We start from the raw sequence: 20,082 nt of genomic DNA on the forward strand, positions 1-20,082 counted from the left end.
TGTCAACCGCACGACCCTCCTGGCCAAGCTGGAGTGCTACGGCATTTCGTCGCACTGGTTCGCCGATTATTTCACCGACCGTCGCCAGACCGTGAAGGGTGGTAGTGCGCCCGGCCTCGACGTCATGTTCGGCGTGGTGCAGGGCAGTATAGTCGGACCATTGATGTTTCTTTTATTCACGAACGATATCCAATGTTTCTTGTCTGAATCGTGTAAACTTGTCTCGTATGCGGATGACACGCAGCTCATTCACAGCGCGCTCCCCGATGTAAACGGCATCACGAGTCTACGCTCTGGTGTTGAGCTTGACTTGGCGCTGTTTTCGCGATGGTGCCAATGTAACGGCCTCAAAATCAACCCGTCTAAAACAGAATTCATCGTTCTCGGCACACCAGCACAAACGCGCAAAGTCAGTGACATTAGCGTTACTTTTGGAGACGCCCACCTTCGCTCTTCTGACTACGTCAAAATTTTTAGGCGTCTTTTTAGACAAGAATCTGAGCTGGGATAAGCAAACGGGCAATATCACGCAGCGTTGCTTTGGCTCTCTCGTCACCATCAACAAGCTGAAGCATATTCTCCCCAGCTCCACCACCAAAACTTTGATCGAGTCCCTCGTCTTTCCACACGTCCGATATTGTCTGCCGGCTTGGGCCCCCGCCTCGTCTGTCCAGCGTAAGCGCATTGACAAAGTAATTAACTTCGCCGTGAGAGTAGTCACCGGGAAGCGTAAACACGATCACGTGACCGAGTCACGCAGGAGTCTCGGCTGGCTAAACTTCCACCAAACTCTGTACGTTTCGCGACTGCATTCGCATGTACCGTATCATTCACGAGACAGACGGGCCGCGTGCCATCAGAGAGCTTGTAAGACGCCGATCCGAGATATCTCACCGATCGACCAGAGCGACGGAAGATGGGACCATTTTACAGACAAACACACCGGCCTGTCCACGGCTAGAACTTACAAAAAAGACCTTCCCATACCGAGCAGTGACGGCGTGGAATTCCCTGCCAGCTCCAGCGCGTCACTCCACGAGCCTGCGCAGCTTGAAAAAGCTAGCAAAATCCTTCGCATGCGGCCTATCTGGACCCGGCGGCGTACAAAAATGAATTAGACCGATAGCTATGAGCTAAATGAATCGGCTATGTGCTCTGCTTTTACCCATTGCTTTTAGCGTGTGCGCTTGTGCTGTTTTACAATGTGTTTCGTGAATGTATGTTACGATCTTTTATGCATTGTACTGACACAGCGATAGAAAAGCCAGTGTATGGATTTCGCCAAGATTCGCAATAAATAATTAAATACCTAAATGAATAAATAAATAAAGCTAGATGAGTTTCATATTTTTGCCAATAGTATCAATATGTTTATCAAGTAACAAGTTTGGCTTAAGAAATAAGATTATCACCAAAGGAAATATATTTTTAATGCATATGTGATTAAAGACAAAAGAAACTGCTTGCACCATCATTCTACACACAACACACAATTCTTTCTCATAAGCTCACTTTCATTAGATTTCAGACCATCACTTTAAGAAGGCTATCGCTTCAGGTCTGGCTAAGAGAGTTAGGAGAGCATGCAGCCATAGGCGGCGGAACGATTTGAGACAAGGGGGGGCACCAGCTCAAGGAGCCAAACCTAGGGTACCCCCAAATCCTGTTTTCTCATCGGATTTAGGCCACTTATTTTTCGTCACAGCCCTGACACGATGATTTTTTTTCTATTTTTTTTTTTACTAAACGAAAATGGCAGAACACTCCCGTATGTGTGGTTAACTTGAAGCTGATCCTCAAGTACCTATGTGTTTGTCTCTTTCTTATTCTCGTTTGATAAATTCCATTAACCCTCGCCCAACGAGGGGGGTTGATGCAACCCCCCAAAGTTTTTCGCAAATAACGTAAAAACGGCGGCGCGTAGCGCCGCCAAATTTGGCATACCTTCTGGGGCAACATTTTCGCACCTTTCCTGAAAATTTGAAGTCCCAGTCATTTCAGGTCAGGTCACCAGGTCACAAAAACCGGTACAAGGTCAGGGGAAAATTGGACTAGCTTAGCGGCAACTGAATTCCAAAGTTCACTAAAATTGGTAACAAAGTATACCATTCGATGCGCACTGACGTCCTGAGTTCACTACTGGTGCTTTTATTTTTGCTCTATCTTTGCTAGGTAAAAAGTTATAAGCGAAAATTTTTTAACATGTTTAAGCAAAATTTTTGCATTCATACCCCCAAAATCCCCTAAATATTGACTTAGAGTCACCAAACTTTCCTAGGGGCCGGGCGAGATCTCCCATGGACCCACCTACCCTGTAAATTTGTCGTTTCTAAGTGCCATAGGAGCCAATCGCGAGGGGGGTCGTACCAACCCTCCCCCCTCGCCGTCCGTGTTATGGAAAAGGCCCTCGCCTGGCGAGGGTTAATCCTACATGTATCAAATTACCAAGAAGCCATTGCAGTACTAATCAGTGGCGAATCCCAGGGGGGAGGTCACATGGGTCATGACTTTGGGCCTGGGGTCACCACATGCCTGCCAGGAGCACCACAGGCCTGACAGCCGACAGGGGCACCACAGGCCCGCCAGGGGTACCACAGGCCTAGCAGGGGCACCACGGGCCTGTCAGTGGCACCACAGGCCTGTCAGGAGCACCATCGGCCTAGCAAAAGCACTACAGGTCTTCCAGGGGCACCACAGACCTGCCAGGGGCACCAGAGGCCTGCCAGGGGTACTATCGGCTTCGCAGTGGAACCACCAGCCTCGCAAGGGCACCATGGGCCTGTCAAGGGCACCACAAGCCTGTCGTTGGCACTTTAGGATTGTCAGGGGCACCACAAACCTGTTAAGGGCACCTGCGTTCTAACAGGGGCACCACAGGCTCGCCAGGGGCACCACAGACCTGCCAAGGCCCAGGGACACCACAGGCCTAGCAAGGACACCACAGGCCTGTCAGGGGCACCACAGGCCTGTTAGGACCCATGGCACCCAGGGCCCACCGTGGGCTTGTCAGGGGGCAGGGTAGGTAGGTACCACAATCTTTCCAGGGGCACCAGCGGCCTAGCAGAGGCACCAGTCATCACACGACTAACCAAAAATAAAGAAAATAGATAACTGAAAATAGGGCACCACCAAAATTAAGTGGCCGAAATCCGTTGAGGTTTTCATTTTGGGTATAGGTAGGGGCACCACTTCGATTCATGACCCTTCCCTTGGAGTTTTCCCGAATCTGCTCCTGGTACTAATACATCAAATTTAAGGGGGGCACCTTGCTATTGGTGCCCCCCTTGCAGAATTCAAGGGGGGCACGGTGCCCCGGTGCCCCCCCCCCGTTCCGCCGCCTATGCATGCAGCTCCGAAAATTACCTCCTGAACCAAACCAAAGACGTCATCACTTGAAATCTTTCGGTGAAGGTTATCCCACGCATGCATAAAGTATGCTCCAATCCGTACATTTTCGTTCAGTTTGATAAAAAGATAAAAATAACGCCGCAGCGAGCGCAGCGACAAGTTGGCGAGCATAATAAGGCACCTATGTACGATTGAACTATGACGAGTTTTAGCTCATCGCGGGCTGCGCCGTTTGTCTCACGTGAGCTGTTTGGCATTCGAGAAAGCTCGCCACTCAGGACTCGGCACTCATGGTTCCGCACTCGGAGTGTGCTCAGCACTCGGAGTCGGCGTTGTCCGGCTGCGCGGGCGGCAGCACCATGGGCACCTCCTCCAGGATGATGCTGTGCCGGTGTGAGACGGTGCTGGACGGCGGCGCCGGCCGGCTGCCCGGCCGGAACGTGCCGAACGAGTCGCTGGCGGGCTCGGAGCCGCTGTGGCCGGCCGCCGCCGCCGCCGACTCGGCCCTCCACGGGCTGGCCAGCCGGAACGACGGCTTCTTCAGGATGCCGCTGGCGTAAATCTCCTCCGCCGTCGTGCTGACGCCGCCGCCAGTCGTCTTCTCGGGGGCCGACGGCGCCTCCACAGCTGTCGGAGGAGCGGCACCGGCGTCACAAACACAGCAGAGATGGAGGCTGACGTCACTGACAGCACATACAACATCTGACGTCACTGACACAGCACATACAACATCTGACGTCACTGACACAGTACAGACAAGTGACAACGGCTGGCGTCACAGACACAGCAGAGATGGAAGCTGACGTCACTGACACATCACGCACAACATGTCTGACATCACCGACACGGACAGATGGAAGCTGACATCACTGACACAGGCACATACAACTGACGTCACTGACAGCAGAGACAACAGCTGACGTCACATACAGGTAAAGTACAAACGACAACTGACGTTACTGTATAATACAAGCGATAGCTGACGTTACTATGCATAAAAAACGACAGCTGACGTCACATATTATGCACAGACGACGTCACTTTACAATACATAGGTATGGTAGCTGACGCCGCTGGCTGACAGAGCACGACTGAAAAAACATGCCATAACTACTAGTGGAAGTTGTCATCGTTCTCATATGGCGTTTTTGCCTTTTTGAACTTATGATTGAAGGCGCTGATATTCTACGGAGCACGCCACTAGCTGCACACTGACCCACTGTGCAGGGATCGTCCACTGCGATGTCCTCGCTTTGCTTCAGAGGCGGCCAGTTCTTCTTCCGTTTCAGTTCCTCCTCGATCACCTCGAACGGCGGCTTGTGGCGGCGGAGGCGGTGCAGCATTTCTGCCGCCTTAATGCCCGGGTATCCCTGGATCACGTACGCCTGCCGCGGATCCGATCGTCAATGTCGGCGCTGGACCACGGCTCATTTACCGGACAGATAACATCGCAGCAATGCTGTGCCCTGCATCAGACGGATTTCCTTTGCCTACATTCAGCTAACGGATCCAAAAATAATGCTTTTAAAAAGAGTAATTCAGCAGGCAATGTGTCCGCCGCTTTTTCCCAGAATCAATATGCCACATTGTAATTACATAATGCAACAGAGTCAACACAGAACGTGATATGTTTGATGTATGTACTGAAAAATTGATTGCCGGAAAAATATATGCGAAATGATATCTAGCATCATAATTTTTGCCGTACGTGCCAAGGCGATCTATTCAGACCTGGCATGTCTATATCAAATGGCATGTCGATGCATTTCTTCACCAGACAGGGTTCTGAGGTAAGACTCGTCTCAGGTGTTGTATGGCAATCTCACTCCGTCCCTTTACTCTATAATACCCCACACGGGCTGGCTCGCCGCTCGGTGGTGAGAGTAGTTCCGCGGAGACCGGCCTGACCGAGACGCACCTCCCAGATGTAGGACAGCAGCCCCATGAAGGTGACGAAGGCAGCCACCACCAGGTAGTACTCGGCGTACGGCGCGTACATCATCTGCAAGAAGCTGGTCCACGCGGCGCCGCGGTAGAACATGACGAAGCCGCACGTCACCAGTGCCAGGGCGATCAGAACCAGCAGCGGGCCTGGCGGCACCACCACCAGCCGGGTAAGCGGGAGAGGCGCCGGCCGCACAGAGCCGCGGGGGATATAGCGGCGACAGCGGTCACAGCGGGCGGGGACCTCCACAGCGCCGCGCCGGGTCGGGTCACGGGACAGTACATAGACCGTATGTACAATGGTGACAATGGTCTCTCGGGCTGCATTATTTCTGAATCCCTCATTGGAGACTCGAGGCACCTAACGAAGTAATAGGTAAGTACGTAGTTATGTTGCAAGGGCTATCGCTACTTATATCGTAAATGTCCGTACACGTACTTTCAAATGTCAATGAAACCTAATCGAACAGTCTCATAGTTATTGGAAATCATAGTGGTCAAAGACTAAAGAGCAAGTGACGACTGGGCCACTGGCAGTGCAATTCAAACAAAACCCGAAGGCGCGCTTGCATTGTGCAAATTACTGCAGTAGATTTATTCTAACGTCACTGACACCATACCATCCGTTCCATTCATATGTATTTAGGTAGTATTAAATTAGCTGTTTTCAAGACGGCTATCTGGTATACATTTGGAGCGCATTAGGTGCAGATTTGGTCAAATTAGGTGCATATTTGGTCAAATTAGGTTCAGTGTGTTTTCTTAAAGTTATCGGTTTGGTTTGAACATGTGCTTAGGTACCTACATAACTACCTCATTTTTTTTTAAACTATCAGACACTATTTTCGATTTAAACACTGAAATAGGCTCATATGATATGAAGAATAAGATATTTAGTGTAAAATAGAGCTGGTGTAGCTTTGGTCAAATTTAGGTGAATTTGCCAGATAGCTCGTCATGAGAACGGCAATAATCTCGCAACACAGTAAAACGATCGATAAGTGAACATGAATAACGCAAGACAAAGTATAGCGCGGGGAGCAGTCCGGGGTTGGCGCGGCGCGCGGTCTGCTCACGGTTGGTGTAGAACGGCCTCCGGTACGGGCCGCCCGGGGAGAAGGTGACCCACGAGCCGATCAGCACCAGGTTCATGGCGACGAACAGCGCCGACGCCTCGTAGGTGGGCTGCAGCTTGTTCAGCGTGTAGAAGGTGGTGATGGGCGTGGTGGTGACCGAGGCCGGCCGGAACCTGCCCGGCGCGCAGCAGACACACAGACACACACACAGACACCCTCAGCAGCCGGCCACAGCATACGCTCAGCACCGGCCACAATCGTAGACCGGACTGAACACGTATTATACGGTCCATTGTGTAGCTCGGGACAGCTGCTCAAACACAGAAACAGGCACACTCTGATAACTCATAAATATTTTCAAACTGCAAGCGCGATTGCTTGTTTGGTAGTGGTTGCCTGCCTTCTAAAAGACAATGTCAAGTTTTCCTGCGTCAGTTCAAGTGACCAGCCCTGCAGGGCTGGGCGGCCGTGTAGTGGTATATGTAACTCACCAGGGCTGGGCGGCCGTGAAGGGGTATATGGAACTCACCAGGGCTGGGCGGCCGTGTAGGGGTATATGGAACTCACCAGGGCTGGGCGGCTGTGTAGTGGTATATGGAACTCACCAGGGCTGGGCGGCCGTACAGTGGTATATGGAACTCACCAGGGCTGGGCGGCCGTGTAGTGGTATATGGAACTCACCAGGGCTGGGCGGCCGTGTGTAGTGGTATATGGAACTCACCAGGGCTGGGCGGCCGTGTAGTGGGTATATTGATATGGAACTCACCAGGGCTGGGCAGCTGCATGTAGTGGTATATGGAACTCACCAGGGCTGGGCGGCCGTGTAGTGGTATAAGGAACTCACCAGGGCTGGGCGGCCGTGTAGTGGTATATGGAACTCACCAAGGTTGGGCGGCCGTGCAGTGGTATAAGGAACTCACCAGGGCTGGGCGGCCGTGTAGTGGTATATGGAACTCACCAGGGCTGGGCGGCCGTGTAGTGGTATATGGAACTCACCAGGGCTGGGCGGCCGTGTAGTGGTATTATATGGAACTCACCAGGGCTGGGCGGCCGTGTAGTGGTACATGGAACTCACCAGGGCTGGGCGGCCGTGTAGTGGTATAAGAAACTCACCAGGGCTGGGCGGCCGTGCAGTGGTATATGGAACTCACCAGGGCTGGGCGGCCGTGTAGTGGTATATGGAACTCCCCAGGGCTGGGCGGCCGTGTAGTGGTATATGGAACTCACCAGGGCTGGGCGGCCGTGTAGTGGTATTATATGGAACTCACCAGGGCTGGGCGGCCGTGTAGTGGTACATGGAACTCACCAGGGCTGGGCGGCCGTGTAGTGGTATAAGAAACTCACCAGGGCTGGGCGGCCGTGTAGTGGTATATGGAACTCCCCAGGGCTGGGCGGCCGTGTAGTGGTATATGGAACTCCCCAGGGCTGGGCGGCCGTGTAGTGGTATATGGAACTCACCAGGGCTGGGCGGCCGTGTAGTGGTATATGGAACTCACCAGGGCTGGGCGGCCGTGCAGTGGTATATGGAACTCACCAGGGCTGGGCGGCCGTGCAGTGGTATAAGGAACTCACCAGGGCTGGGCGGCCGTGTAGTGGTATATGGAACTCCCCAGGGCTGGGCGGCCGTGTAGTGGTATATGGAACTCCCCAGGGCTGGGCGGCCGTGTAGTGGTATATGGAACTCCCCAGGGCTGGGCGGCCGTGTAGTGGTATTATATGGAACTCACCAGGGCTGGGCGGCCGTGTAGTGGTACATGGAACTCACCAGGGCTGGGCGGCCGTGTAGTGGTATAAGAAACTCACCAGGGCTGGGCGGCCGTGTAGTGGTATATGGAACTCCCCAGGGCTGGGCGGCCGTGTAGTGGTATATGGAACTCCCCAGGGCTGGGCGGCCGTGTAGGGGTATATGGAACTCCCCAGGGCTGGGCGGCCGTGTAGGGGTATATGGAACTCACCAGGGCTGGGCGGCCGTGTAGTGGTATAAGAAACTCACCAGGGCTGGGCGGCCGTGTAGTGGTATAAGAAACTCACCAGGGCTGGGCGGCCGTGTAGTGGTACATGTAACTCACCAGGGCTGGGCGGCCGTGTGGGGGTATATGGAACTCACCAGGGCTGGGCGGCCGTGTAGGGGTATATGGAACTCACCAGGGCTGGGCGGCCGTGCAGTGGTATATGGAACTCACCAGGGCTGGGCGGCCGTGTGGGGGTATATGGAACTCACCAGGGCTGGGCGGCCGTGTAGTGGTATATGGAACTCACCAGGGCTGGGCGGCCGTGTAGTGGTATATGGAACTCACCAAGGTTGGGCGGCCGTGCAGTGGTATAAGGAACTCACCAGGGCTGGGCGGCCGTGTAGTGGTATTATATGGAACTCACCAGGGCTGGGCGGCCGTGTAGTGGTACATGGAACTCACCAGGGCTGGGCGGCCGTGTAGTGGTATAAGAAACTCACCAGGGCTGGGCGGCCGTACAGTGGTATATGGAACTCACCAGGGCTGGGCGGCCGTGTAGTGGTATATGAAACTCACCAGGGCTGGGCGGCCGTGTAGTGGTATATGGAACTCACCAGGGCTGGGCGGCCGTGTAGTGGTATATGGAACTCACCAGGGCTGGGCGGCCGTGTAGTGGTATGATATGGAACCCACCAGGGCTGGGCGGCCGTGTAGTGGTATTATATGGAACTCACCAGGGCTGGGCGGCCGTGTAGTGGTATAGGGGAAGTTGGGGCAATGCCTGAGTTGGGGCAAAGCCGAAATTCGAGATATTTCGAAAACCGTAAAACATGGATGCCACCTGTCAGTGATGCTCTGAAGCTTAAGTGACTACAATTATCGCATGTTTGTTACGAGTCGTCATTCGGAATACTTTGGCTGTGAGGGCGCCAAGAGCGTTTTCAAGGTACGTTTCCCTTGTACTACATGCGCCTTTGAAGCTGCATTTTTTACTCATTATGCTACCGTTTGTCTGGCCAATTCGGTCAAGTAATCTTTAGCATGTCTTTGCATAAGTGTGCTGCCTATTTGAAATTTATACAGCACGTTGAAAAGTTATGGGCCTGCAAATGAAAGTATGGCTGGCTGGGGTAATGCCGAAAACGTGCGATTACGCACGTGTTAAAAGCACGCTACGTGGACTTCACTGCTGTAGAATAGCAACGCGTATTTTTAGTCACACAAATTACACTTTCAACCGACACAACGGCCTGTTACCTATAAGGAATGATTTACCTGGCATTTTCTTATTATATCACACAATTATAACTTCCAGTGTGCACCGCGTCCTCAAGCTCTTGAAACGTGTGACAGCTTTGATGAATTCTGGATAAAGTTTGAGATAAAATGGCAAAACATCAATGTCGGCATTCCCCGTAGATCATTTCTCCCATTTTCGGCTTTCCCCGCAGTCCGGGGCAACGCCGAAAAAGTCACTTCTTTGATATTTTTAGTTTGTGCGCTTAACGGTATGCAAATTCATCAAATGCGCCTGGTATGTTTGAAAGGCAAAAGACTGGCCTCTCGAATGATGCCAACAAGAATAGCGTATGTTGTCTACCTTGCGTGCTACGGGCGTCAGAAAAAAAGTCTTCGGCGTTCCCCCAACTTCCCCTATGGAACTCACCAGGGCTGGGCGGCCGTGTAGTGGTATATGGAACTCACCAGGACTGGGCGGCTGTGTAGTGCAACAGGAACACCCCAGGGCTGGGCGGCGGTGTAGTGGTATAAGGAACTCACCAGGGCTGGGCGGCCGTGTAGTGGTAGACGCCCAGCAGGGTAACGCACTGCAGCAGCACGAAGCTGAGCGAGCTGACCACCTGGACGGGCTCGGTGAGCTGGGACGGCGGCCGGCGGCGGCACAGCCGGCCCGCCGGCGCCGCGTAGCTCAGCACGAACGGCGCCGGCATCCCGATCACGATCACCATGATGATGTAGTGCGGCGAGAGCGGCTCGCAGCCGGCCTGCGGCGGTCGCAGACAAACGGACGTCAGGGCACGGTAGCAGCCACAACAGTCATACATACATCTGTACCAGCCAACGCCGGGACCGTGACAGGGAGAACATGAGCGAACCGGAAGCTTTTTAGAATGACTCTCTCATCATATCGTTGAAACACCGGCATAAAATCATAATATTTTATTATGATCGTACAATGTGCATGCACACGATTTCATGTTAAATGCTGGAAACTGTATACCTGTCCTGCTCCCTCGCCCACCACCCTCGCCCCTGCTGCACCCACCGTGTACAGGGTAAGCGCCAGGAACATCACCACCAGGCCCGTGGAGAAGACGTTCTTGAAGAGCGCGAACGAGGCGACCAGTGCGGCGCGTCCCTCGCGCACCAGCTCGGGCGCGCTGCCCACTGAGCCCGAGTGGGAGGTGAACGGAGCGGCCGCCGACGGCTCGGCCGGCGACAGCGACAGGCCCGCGTGGGCGGTACGCAGCGCGCCGCAGTCGTTACACCCGTCCCCGCACATACCCACCTGGCGGCTGCCAGGGGGACAGGGGAGGGTGTCAGTCGTTACACCCGTCCCGGTAGTCATTACACCCGTCCCAGTACTCAGTAGTCGTTACACCCGTCCCCGCACATACCCACCTGGCGGCTGCCAGGGGACGGAGAAAGAGAGAGAGAGAGAGAGAGAGAGAGAGAGAGAGAGAGAGAGAGAGAGAGAGAGAGAGAGAGAGAGAGAGAGAGAGAGAGAGAGAGAGAGAGAGAGAGAGAGAGAGAGAAGAGAGAGAGAGAGAGAGAGAGAGAGAGAGAGAGAGAGAGAGAGAGAGAGAGAGAGAGAGAGAGAGAGAGAGAGAGAGAGAGAGAGAGAGAGAGAGAGAGAGAGAGAGAGAGAGGTGATAAGCTGTCAATCCATTTCGTCATGCATTGCAGCAAAACCGCAAAGGCAATACCAAAAAAGAATAGCTCGCCTCATTTCTTACGGACGAGTTTGTCATAAACTCATAAGTTTACCCCAGTGCAGTGCAGTGTCCCAGTGCGACCCCGTGTCGCCGTGCTGTGACCCGGTGCGCTGACCCCGCGCGCTGACCCCGCGCGCTGACCCCGTGTCGCCGTACCCGAGCTCCTGCAGCATCTCGACCACCTGGACCTTCTGCTGCGGCGTGACGCGGCCAAACACCCGGCACCGGTGCACGATGGTACGCAGCGTGCGCCGGTCCAGGCTCCAGAGCAGGCCGAACGAGGCGCCGTCCACGGCGAACACGTAGTTGTCACTGTGCACCAGCCGCTGCTTCCCCTTCTGCCGGAAACGGCCCGGGAGGGTCCGCTGGTGAGGAGGAGTGTACGACAGTCGCACCGACCGCTTGAATGTCAGCCCACAACAAAACTAGGTCGGAGTGCGAAAAAAGACTGTTGTGCTCTATAAGAAGGTGCAAAAATCTAAGATAAATATTTTCCTAAAGTGTAAAGATGTGTTTAAATGAGATGGGCTCCCGCACTACATGTCCGGGTATCTCCGCGACCAGTGCCCTGCCCTCCACGCCCGGCGCCACGAACCAGGTAGGTTTGGGTGCGCTCCGTCTCCGGACTGCTGTAGGTGATGCGCAAGTGCTGAGCCGCCTTCACCGAGGAGGGCACCAGCTCGACGGAGACGCGCAGGATCGTCTGCGCCCGCTGCACTAGGCCCGACGCGCGCGCCACGTTCACCGCCGTCAGCAGGTTGTCCCCTGCGTGTGAACACGTCACAGGGTCAGCAAGTTGTCTCCTGAGCCGTCAGCATGTCACAGGGTCAGCAGGTTGTCCCCTGCGCCGTCAGCATGTCACAGGGTCAGTGCAGGTTGTCCCCTGCGTGTGAACACGTCACAGAGTCAGCAGGTTGTCCCCTGCGCCGTCGGCATGTCACAGGGTCAGCAGGTTGTCCCCTGCGCCGTCGGCATGTCACAGGGTCAGCAGAGGAGCCCACGAGAACGCCACAGAGCAGCACAGCGTCACATGAGCTTGTCTCAAAGTCAGCAAGTGCGGTGTGAACGACGTCACAGGGTCAGCAGTGTGACACACGGCGCGGCGTCATCTGCGCCGCGAACGCGAGACATATAATAATAGTATCTGTATGGAAACGGGCAGTGCATAAAATATCATGCGCTTGTAGGTTTTTGGACGGAGTTGAGCGTACACTCCTGGGCGTGTCTAGACCCAGACCCAGTTCTAAATAAATAGTTACAAACCTAGCAAGCAGCACTACAAAACAGCGTTTACGGTTTAGACAAAGAGTCCGAAAGGTTGTGAAATTGCTTGGTTTTTACTCCGAAAATCACACATTATGTTCTATGTTTCGCCTAGCTGCTGCATCACGCACGCAGTACGAGCAGCAGCTGCTGTGCGGTGGGTACGTATAGACTGCAGGTCGCCGATCACCTGTGATCATCACGGGCGTGATTCCGACGGCGTGCAGCTGCTCCAGCGGCGCGTACGTCGAGGCGCGCACGGCGTTCTGCAGCACGGCCAGGCCGAGAAACTGAGCGCCCTCCTCCAGCTGCTCCTGCTCCAGCTGCTCCACCTGGTCACAGAACAGAGTCGAGAGGAACTGCAGGAGGCACCGGGAGGCACCACAAGGAACCGGGAGACACTGGGAGGTACTGAGATGCATCAATTGTCACCGAGAGTCACCGAGGGCCGCCACCGAGAGGTACAGAAAGGCGTCACCGAGAGGCACAGAGAGATGTAAAGAGGCGCAAAGAGGCACCCGAGTCGCTGAGTCAACGAAAGTCACTGAGAGGCACGACGTCACTGAGAGGTACGACGCCACTGATAGTCACCGCGAGAGTCACCAAGAGGAAGATGCATATAGTGAAAAGCACCTAGAGGCGACGAGTATCTGGGAAATATGGCGCACAGCGGGAATTACGGTTCACAGCCCACTACTCGACTGGAAATACGGCTCACACCATACGGAATCAGCGGGAACAATATGGTTCACAGAATACCGACACGGCTGCGACAAAACACTTCACGGACCACAGACAGCTAAAACGTGGCTCTTATGTCATAAAACACTAGCCCTTATAGGGAAACTATAATTTCTTACAGACCTCCGTCAGTTGAGACATAACGGTTTACAGAATCACTAACTCAGCTGGGATCAAAACTTACAATCAAGCACAGCTGATCAGGTTCAAACTCCGAGTCGATTGCGAGTGATGCAACCACGGTCCACGGGTGTCACAGAACCCTATGCGTCTAAAATTATATCTATTTTAAATCAATCGATCTTTGACAGAGCCGAATCACTCGGCACGGTTCACTTAATAATGACATGATACTCGTATTTAAAATGAAATAGGTTATAGCTCAGGTACCTTTCAAATATCTGTCTAGAAGTTTAACCCGCGCCCCGTAGGGCTATCGGCGGACCCATACCACCCGTGGGGGGGGGGGACGTTAGGCCCCCAAAAGATCTCGGAAATTTACCGTCCGATTTTCAAAATTCAAACGGCATTTGATAGCCCGACCCGGAAACTACCTTGTGACCAAATTTCATTGACCTAGGTCAAACCGATGACGTCACAGGTCAGGTCAAAGGTCGGATTTTCACCGTTCACAGGCATTTTAAGAAATGTGTTGTGAAATCGAGTAAATTGGTAATTTATTGAAAACCATCGATGGTACATTGTTCGTTTAACACATACTTTGCTATCTGAGGTCACTGATACCAGGTCAGGTCACAGCGAGGTCAGGTCATCGGGGGTCACAATATGAAAGTGTCGTGTGATGCATGTTTTATGGTCCATTTTACATGACAAATGTAATTATGTGGGTCAGGCAGCCTTTGGGGCCAGCTTAGGTCACGTTTTGGTGAAGGTCAGGTCAAGGTCAGGTCAAATTAGGTCAAATTTCAAAGTTGATATTTTTGCATCAACTAGGTATCGATTCAATGCAGCTCGTCACGGGGAGTCTATTGGTGGTTTTTGTTTTGCTCTAAGAGGGCTAGAATGGCCAAAAATTGAGTTTGAAAATTTGACATCATCATTTTTGAACAGTTTTTTTCGCTATAACTTGGCCAAAAAAAGAGGTATCGATCTGAAATTTGGTAGGTAGATAGAAGACGGTAGGTACTATCACATATATTCCAGTTTTTTTTTTCGAAACTCAAAAAACTTTTTTGATGATTTGGCTAATATCTCTAAAAAAATTAATTTTGGGGGTCAAAACTAAAAAAAAAATCAAAAATCTAAGATAACAGTTTTGTAGCCCTGTCAATTCTACACCTTTTATGTCTGATCATTTTTCTGTATCTTCAAAGCTGTACGCTTGACAGGTCTTCTCGCGAAGGTCTTTTTTCGGTCGAAAATGACAGAGCATGACGTCATTCTGACGTCATTTGTGGCCAACCTATCATAGCCTCTGAAAAATTTTTGGTCACGATGTGTAAAATTGATGCCCGGAGGGGTCCTGAAAGTTTGATGGCAATATCTCCAGCCGTTTAGGAAATATCGACGGAAAAGGACAGGGGGGCCGTTTCGCCCCCCCCCCCCTACGGGGCGCGGGTTAAATCGAACCGAGAGTCGTACGAATCACTAAATAATACAATAAATATATATAATTTATATAATAATCTATAATTCATATAATAATATAGGTACATAATATAAAAATTATAATGACTATAATAATAGTACTAATAAATAGCTACAATATAGCATAGGTAATAAGTTTTATCTATGTAAAGGTAACGATGCCGGCATACAAATATGTTACTCTGACGTTGTAAAGCACAACACGAAAAAAATCAACAGTTAGCATACTAAACTTTCCTAACGCATGCATTTCTTATTCAAATACTCAATAGTCACAGTCATGGCCTATATTATTTGTAGATATCAATGTAACAGATAGGCGTGAGCTCCTCTCACTCATTTAACCCTCGCCCCGTTGGGGGGGGGGGGCATTTTGGCCCCCCTCCTGTGGTTTTTCCTGAATAGCAAGAAAACAGCGGCGCGCAGGCATCAATTTGACACCTTAACACCAAATTTCAAGTCTTAGGTCACCTTAAGTCAGGAGTTATTGAGGTCAAACTGAGGTCATGTTCGAGAAAAAATGAGCAAAAAACATGCAATCTTGAAACGCTCACCAAATCTACAGTTATCAAGCAATTTCAAAGTTCTTTATATGGTCTAGTAGACAAAAAGTGGCGCTACAAAACTGCTATCTCGGATTTTCAAAATTTTGGGTTTTTGACCCAAAAAAAATCAAAAAATGTTTTTTTTTAGAAAAACTAAAAAAAATCCAAAATAATTCCGAATTTCGAAAAAAACCGGAATATGTGTGATAGTCCCTGCGCTCTTCTATATACATACCAAATTTCAGATCGATATCTCGTTTTTTGGCCAAGTTATAACGAAAAAAACTGTTCAAAAATGATGACGTCAAATTTTTGAACTCAATTTTTAGCGATTCTAGACCACGTACGGCAAAACAAAGACCACCATTGAACTCCCCGTGACAAGCTGCATCGATTCGATACCCATTTTATGCGAAAATATTAACTTTGAAATTTGACCTAATTTGACCTGACCTTGACCTGACCTTGACCTGACCTTGACCAAAACGTGACCTAAGCTGGCCCCAAAGGCTGCCTGACCCACATAATCGCATTCGTCATGTAAAATGGACCATAAAACATGTATCACACGACACCTTCATATTGTGACCCCCCCCCCGTGACCTGACCTCTGTGACCTGACCTGGTATCAGTGACCTCAAATAGCAAAACATGTGTTTGAAGAACATTTCCCCATCAATGATTTTCAATGAAATGCATTTTACTCGATTTTACAACGCATTTCTTGAAATGCCTGTAAACGGTGAAAATTGGACCTTTGACCTGACCTGTGACGTCATCGGTTTGACCTAGGTCAATAAAATTGGGTCACAAGGTAGATCCTTGATAGGGCTATCCAACACCGTTTGCCGCTTGTCGCTAGGTTACGTGGTTCTCGAGATCTTAGGGGGGGGGGCCAAAATGCCCCCCCCCCCCAACGGGGCACGTTGCTCGGCAGAGCCCAACGGGGCGCGGGTTAATAAGGTATAACTATAAGAAGTTGGAAACGTCTCTGGCTCAGCCAGTTGTACAAATTTATAATTTCTCGCTTAACGGGTGGATAAAATACGTCCTAGACGACCAGTCATCACAGAACGAAAAAAAACAGCTGTTGAGCCTATCCCAGTAAACATGCCGACGTCGGCCCGACGTCGGGCCGAGGTTCGGCCCGACGTCGGCCCAACGTCGGTTCAACCTCGGCCCGACATCGGCTGGACGTTGGATATGCCCGCATGTTCCGACGTCCAGCCAAAGTCCAGCCGACGTCGAGCCGACGTCGGGCCGAGATCGTTTGCCGAGGTTGACGAGATCGTTTGTCGTTGGACCGACGGGGCCGACGTCGGCATGTTTATTGGGACAACGCGCCAAAAATATCAACCGGCGGCGGGATTCGAGCCCCCCAGTCGCCGACGTCGGCATGTTTACTGGGACAACACGCCAAAAACATCAGCCGGCGATGGGATTCGAACCCCGTATCATTCGAACGCGAGGTTAGTGCGCTAACCACTACACCACGCAGCCAGCTAAGGAATTCGGTTTGTTTTGTTGTGTTATGCCCTTTCGGTCTGACAAGACCATTTCAGAGCCGGAAGGATCATAGGATGGAGACATTGGTCTTCTTGGCGAGCACCCTGGGTCCAGTTCGTATAGAGTCCCTGGTCCCATTGCTGTTACGTGACACTTTTTGGAAAGGGCGACCCCACAATGGATTCATATAGCCACTCTTACACACCTGCACCAACGTTTCCCAAAGTGTCCCTTTGATAAGTGGCACTTTGGCAAAGTGACACTTGCCGACTGGCCTTTCTATATGAACTGGGCCCGGCCCTGGTGAGTTGCCGGGGCTGAGCCTGACCAAAGGATAGGCCGAGCAGCCCCCAAGCACTCACCGCACCCGGCTACGGGCGAGCTCGGCTTACGGGCAATCCCAAATGGGATTAAGTTTCCCGTCCAGTCCGGATCAGGGGGTTGCGGCGTGGAGGAAGATTTGAGTTTCCTGAGGATATTTTGAATACAGAAGCTCTTTATGAAACATGAAACATGTATTTTATCTTATTTTAACGGTCAAAATAGCGGCCGATGTCGGTCCGACGTCGCCCCGACGTCGGCCCGACGTCGGCTGGACCTCAGCAATTTATCTCGGTCCGACGTCGGCCCGACGTCGGCTGGACCTCGGCTGGACTTCGGAACATGCGGGCATATCCGACATCCAGCCGACGTCGTGCCGAGGTTGGACCGACGTCGGGCCGACGTCGGCATGCTGATGCCGAGTTGCCGACGTCACCCCGACGTCGGCCGACGTCGGGCCGACGTCGGCATGTTTACTGGGTATCACACCCGATTGATGACGTAATTGTATTCCTATTTACAGACATTTTTATTCATTTTGTAGGGTTAAACCGTATTAGTCTGACAAGACCTTTTCAGAGCCTGAGGAATGATAGGGATTAGGAAAGCATCGATCTTGGCGGCCACCCTGATGTGCCGCCGGGGCTGAGATGTAAAAAGACTTATAGGCCAAAAATACAAATAGGCCAATTTTCACACACGCAAAGGAGCACATACGAGGAAGCCGGTACGTGTGACCCGGGACCGGCAGTACTGCCGACCTTGACAGCAAATTCGCGGCAGACAGCGCCTGCGCTTATCACCGGACCGGCTGTTGTGTGGCGCCGGGTCTCCCAGGCCACGTGCCACTGACCCTGGCCCCGTCTCGGTGTCCCCCATCCCCCCTCTGCCCGGTCGCCAGCAGCTGGGGAAGCTCGCACAGAGCCGAGCGCCACGGACAGGAGACCGGTGCTGCCGCACCTCGGCCACACCCTACACGATCACATGAGGCTTTCGTGAATAAAGCTCTATTGTTTTGAAATCTGAATAGACTAAATGACGATGTCAGTCCGTGAGGAAATACCGAAACCGAACGAACTTGGGAGCATGACGCAAATACCAGCTTTTTACCAATTTAGCACCCTCTTTTGCATTAAAGAGGATTCACAGATTCATAATACCTACCAACAAACTACCAAACACATTAGGAATGAAATACCAAATACCAAGTTGGTAGGTATTGGTTTGGTATCCGTAAAACAAAAAGTTGGAATCCGATTGCCATACTCTGGTGGAGGTCAGGTCAAGGTCAAGTCAACAAGGTCAACTTTCAAAGTTGATATTTTTGCATAAAAAGGTCTCTTATTCGATGCAGCTCATCATGGGGAATCCAACGGTGGTCTTAGCTCTACCATACGTGGTCTATAGCGGCTAACAAATTTGGCTTGTAAATTTGACGTCATCAATTCTGAGAAGTTCTTCTGCCATAACATTGCTAAAAAAATGGATCTATGAAACTCAAATTTGGCATGTTGATAACGGACCAATAGTTTTATAACACGCACTCAAGTTTTTTTTTTCAAAATTGGGATTTTTTAATCATTTTCTAACCAAAAAATCACTTTGAATTTTGGGAGTCAAAATAGAAAAAAAATCCGATAGGTATGCCAGTTGTGTAGTCCTATTCAGTCTACACCTTGCTGATTTAGAACGTTTTCTCTATCTTCAAAACTGTAGGTTCTTCTCGCAAAATCTTTTTGGGTCCAAAATGCCAGGACATGCCGTCACAATGACGTCATTTTTAGCAGAGTTATCAAATCCTCAAAGTTTTTCCGTTGATAATAAGTGTGAAATTAATTTAAAAGAGGGTACTGGAAGTTTCGCGACGATCGGCGCATTAGCTTTATAGATAATGCGAAAAGACTGAAAATGGGGTAGGATAAAAATAGCTCCAACCCACCATAGCGCGGTTTAACCCTCGCATGTGTAGGGGGGGGTCGGATGGACCCCCCCCCCCCATGGTTTTTCGCGAATAACTCGCGTAAAAAGCGGCCGATCGCGACGAAACTTTCAGTACCCTCGCATTGATTAATTTTACACCTACCCTGAAAATTTCATGACCCTGACCCAAATGACCTTTGACCTGTGACCTCTTTTCCGAGACCATGTTTGGCCGGAATCGCGATTTCGCGTATGTCGGCTCGCATTAGCCGCGTGTTTGCAAGCTTTTCGTAGTTTCAAACGTTCAAACATGTGATTTGATGTTACTCCTGTGTGTGTCAAGGTCACCTGAAGGTCAGGTCAGGTCATTGACCTTTGGTGACCTCGGGTGACCTCGGGTCACTTTTTCGAGTTTTACATGTTTCTAGGCTAGTTTTTGGAGCTGAATTCGAATTTAGCAACCATTTGAACATTTACGAAGTAGTTTTGGTGACTTCGTAACATGTTACGAAGCTGTCAGAGGCGGTTGACACGTACTACGAATACCCGTCACGACGCCTACTGGTTGACCTGACCTGACCTGACCCGACCTGGTCTAAATGCTTCAAGACATCATCTGTGATCAAAACTAACACGATATTCGTGATCAGCACCCCGAAAAACCCCTTAGCAGCCACACTTTACGACTTTCTAACAGGTCCCGATTTTCCCGACTTTGGGTCATTGACCTGACCTGGAAGGTCAACCAATGACCTAGGACCTTAAAATTGGGTATCATCGGCTTCCTCTCGTCACGGGCAGCACGCTCGTTTTTTCCGCGAAGCTCTAGCTCGATCAGGGGCCAAACGGCAAGGGGGGGGGGTTCAACCGACCCCCCCCCCTACACATTAGAAGCTGGCAAACG

The 20,082-nt window shown here is 51.3% G+C and overlaps 1 protein-coding gene across 1 annotated transcript in view; it reads right to left on the reverse strand.

The window, feature by feature from the left end:
- Nucleotides 1-1,394: 1,394 nt before the first annotated feature.
- The window catches only part of LOC122386498 (polyamine-transporting ATPase 13A3-like), a 96,479-nt gene continuing 77,791 nt past the window's right edge, over nucleotides 1,395-20,082 (reverse strand). Inside the window, exons 14-23 of the mRNA XM_043375746.1 lie at nucleotides 12,728-12,869; nucleotides 11,870-12,039; nucleotides 11,431-11,612; nucleotides 10,605-10,854; nucleotides 10,100-10,323; nucleotides 6,369-6,541; nucleotides 5,267-5,439; nucleotides 4,565-4,733; nucleotides 3,352-3,975; nucleotides 1,395-1,590 (exon numbers count right to left, since the gene is read on the reverse strand). Coding sequence (XP_043231681.1) covers nucleotides 3,662-3,975; nucleotides 4,565-4,733; nucleotides 5,267-5,439; nucleotides 6,369-6,541; nucleotides 10,100-10,323; nucleotides 10,605-10,854; nucleotides 11,431-11,612; nucleotides 11,870-12,039; nucleotides 12,728-12,869 — 1,797 coding nt within the window. The 3' untranslated portion in view covers nucleotides 1,395-1,590; nucleotides 3,352-3,661. The remainder of the gene's footprint in view (nucleotides 1,591-3,351; nucleotides 3,976-4,564; nucleotides 4,734-5,266; nucleotides 5,440-6,368; nucleotides 6,542-10,099; nucleotides 10,324-10,604; nucleotides 10,855-11,430; nucleotides 11,613-11,869; nucleotides 12,040-12,727; nucleotides 12,870-20,082) is intronic.

Source organism: Amphibalanus amphitrite, unplaced genomic scaffold (assembly GCF_019059575.1).
Source record: "Amphibalanus amphitrite isolate SeventyFive unplaced genomic scaffold, NRLGWU_Aamphi_draft 000254F_arrow, whole genome shotgun sequence".
NCBI classification, from domain to species: Eukaryota; Metazoa; Arthropoda; class Thecostraca; order Balanomorpha; family Balanidae; genus Amphibalanus; species Amphibalanus amphitrite.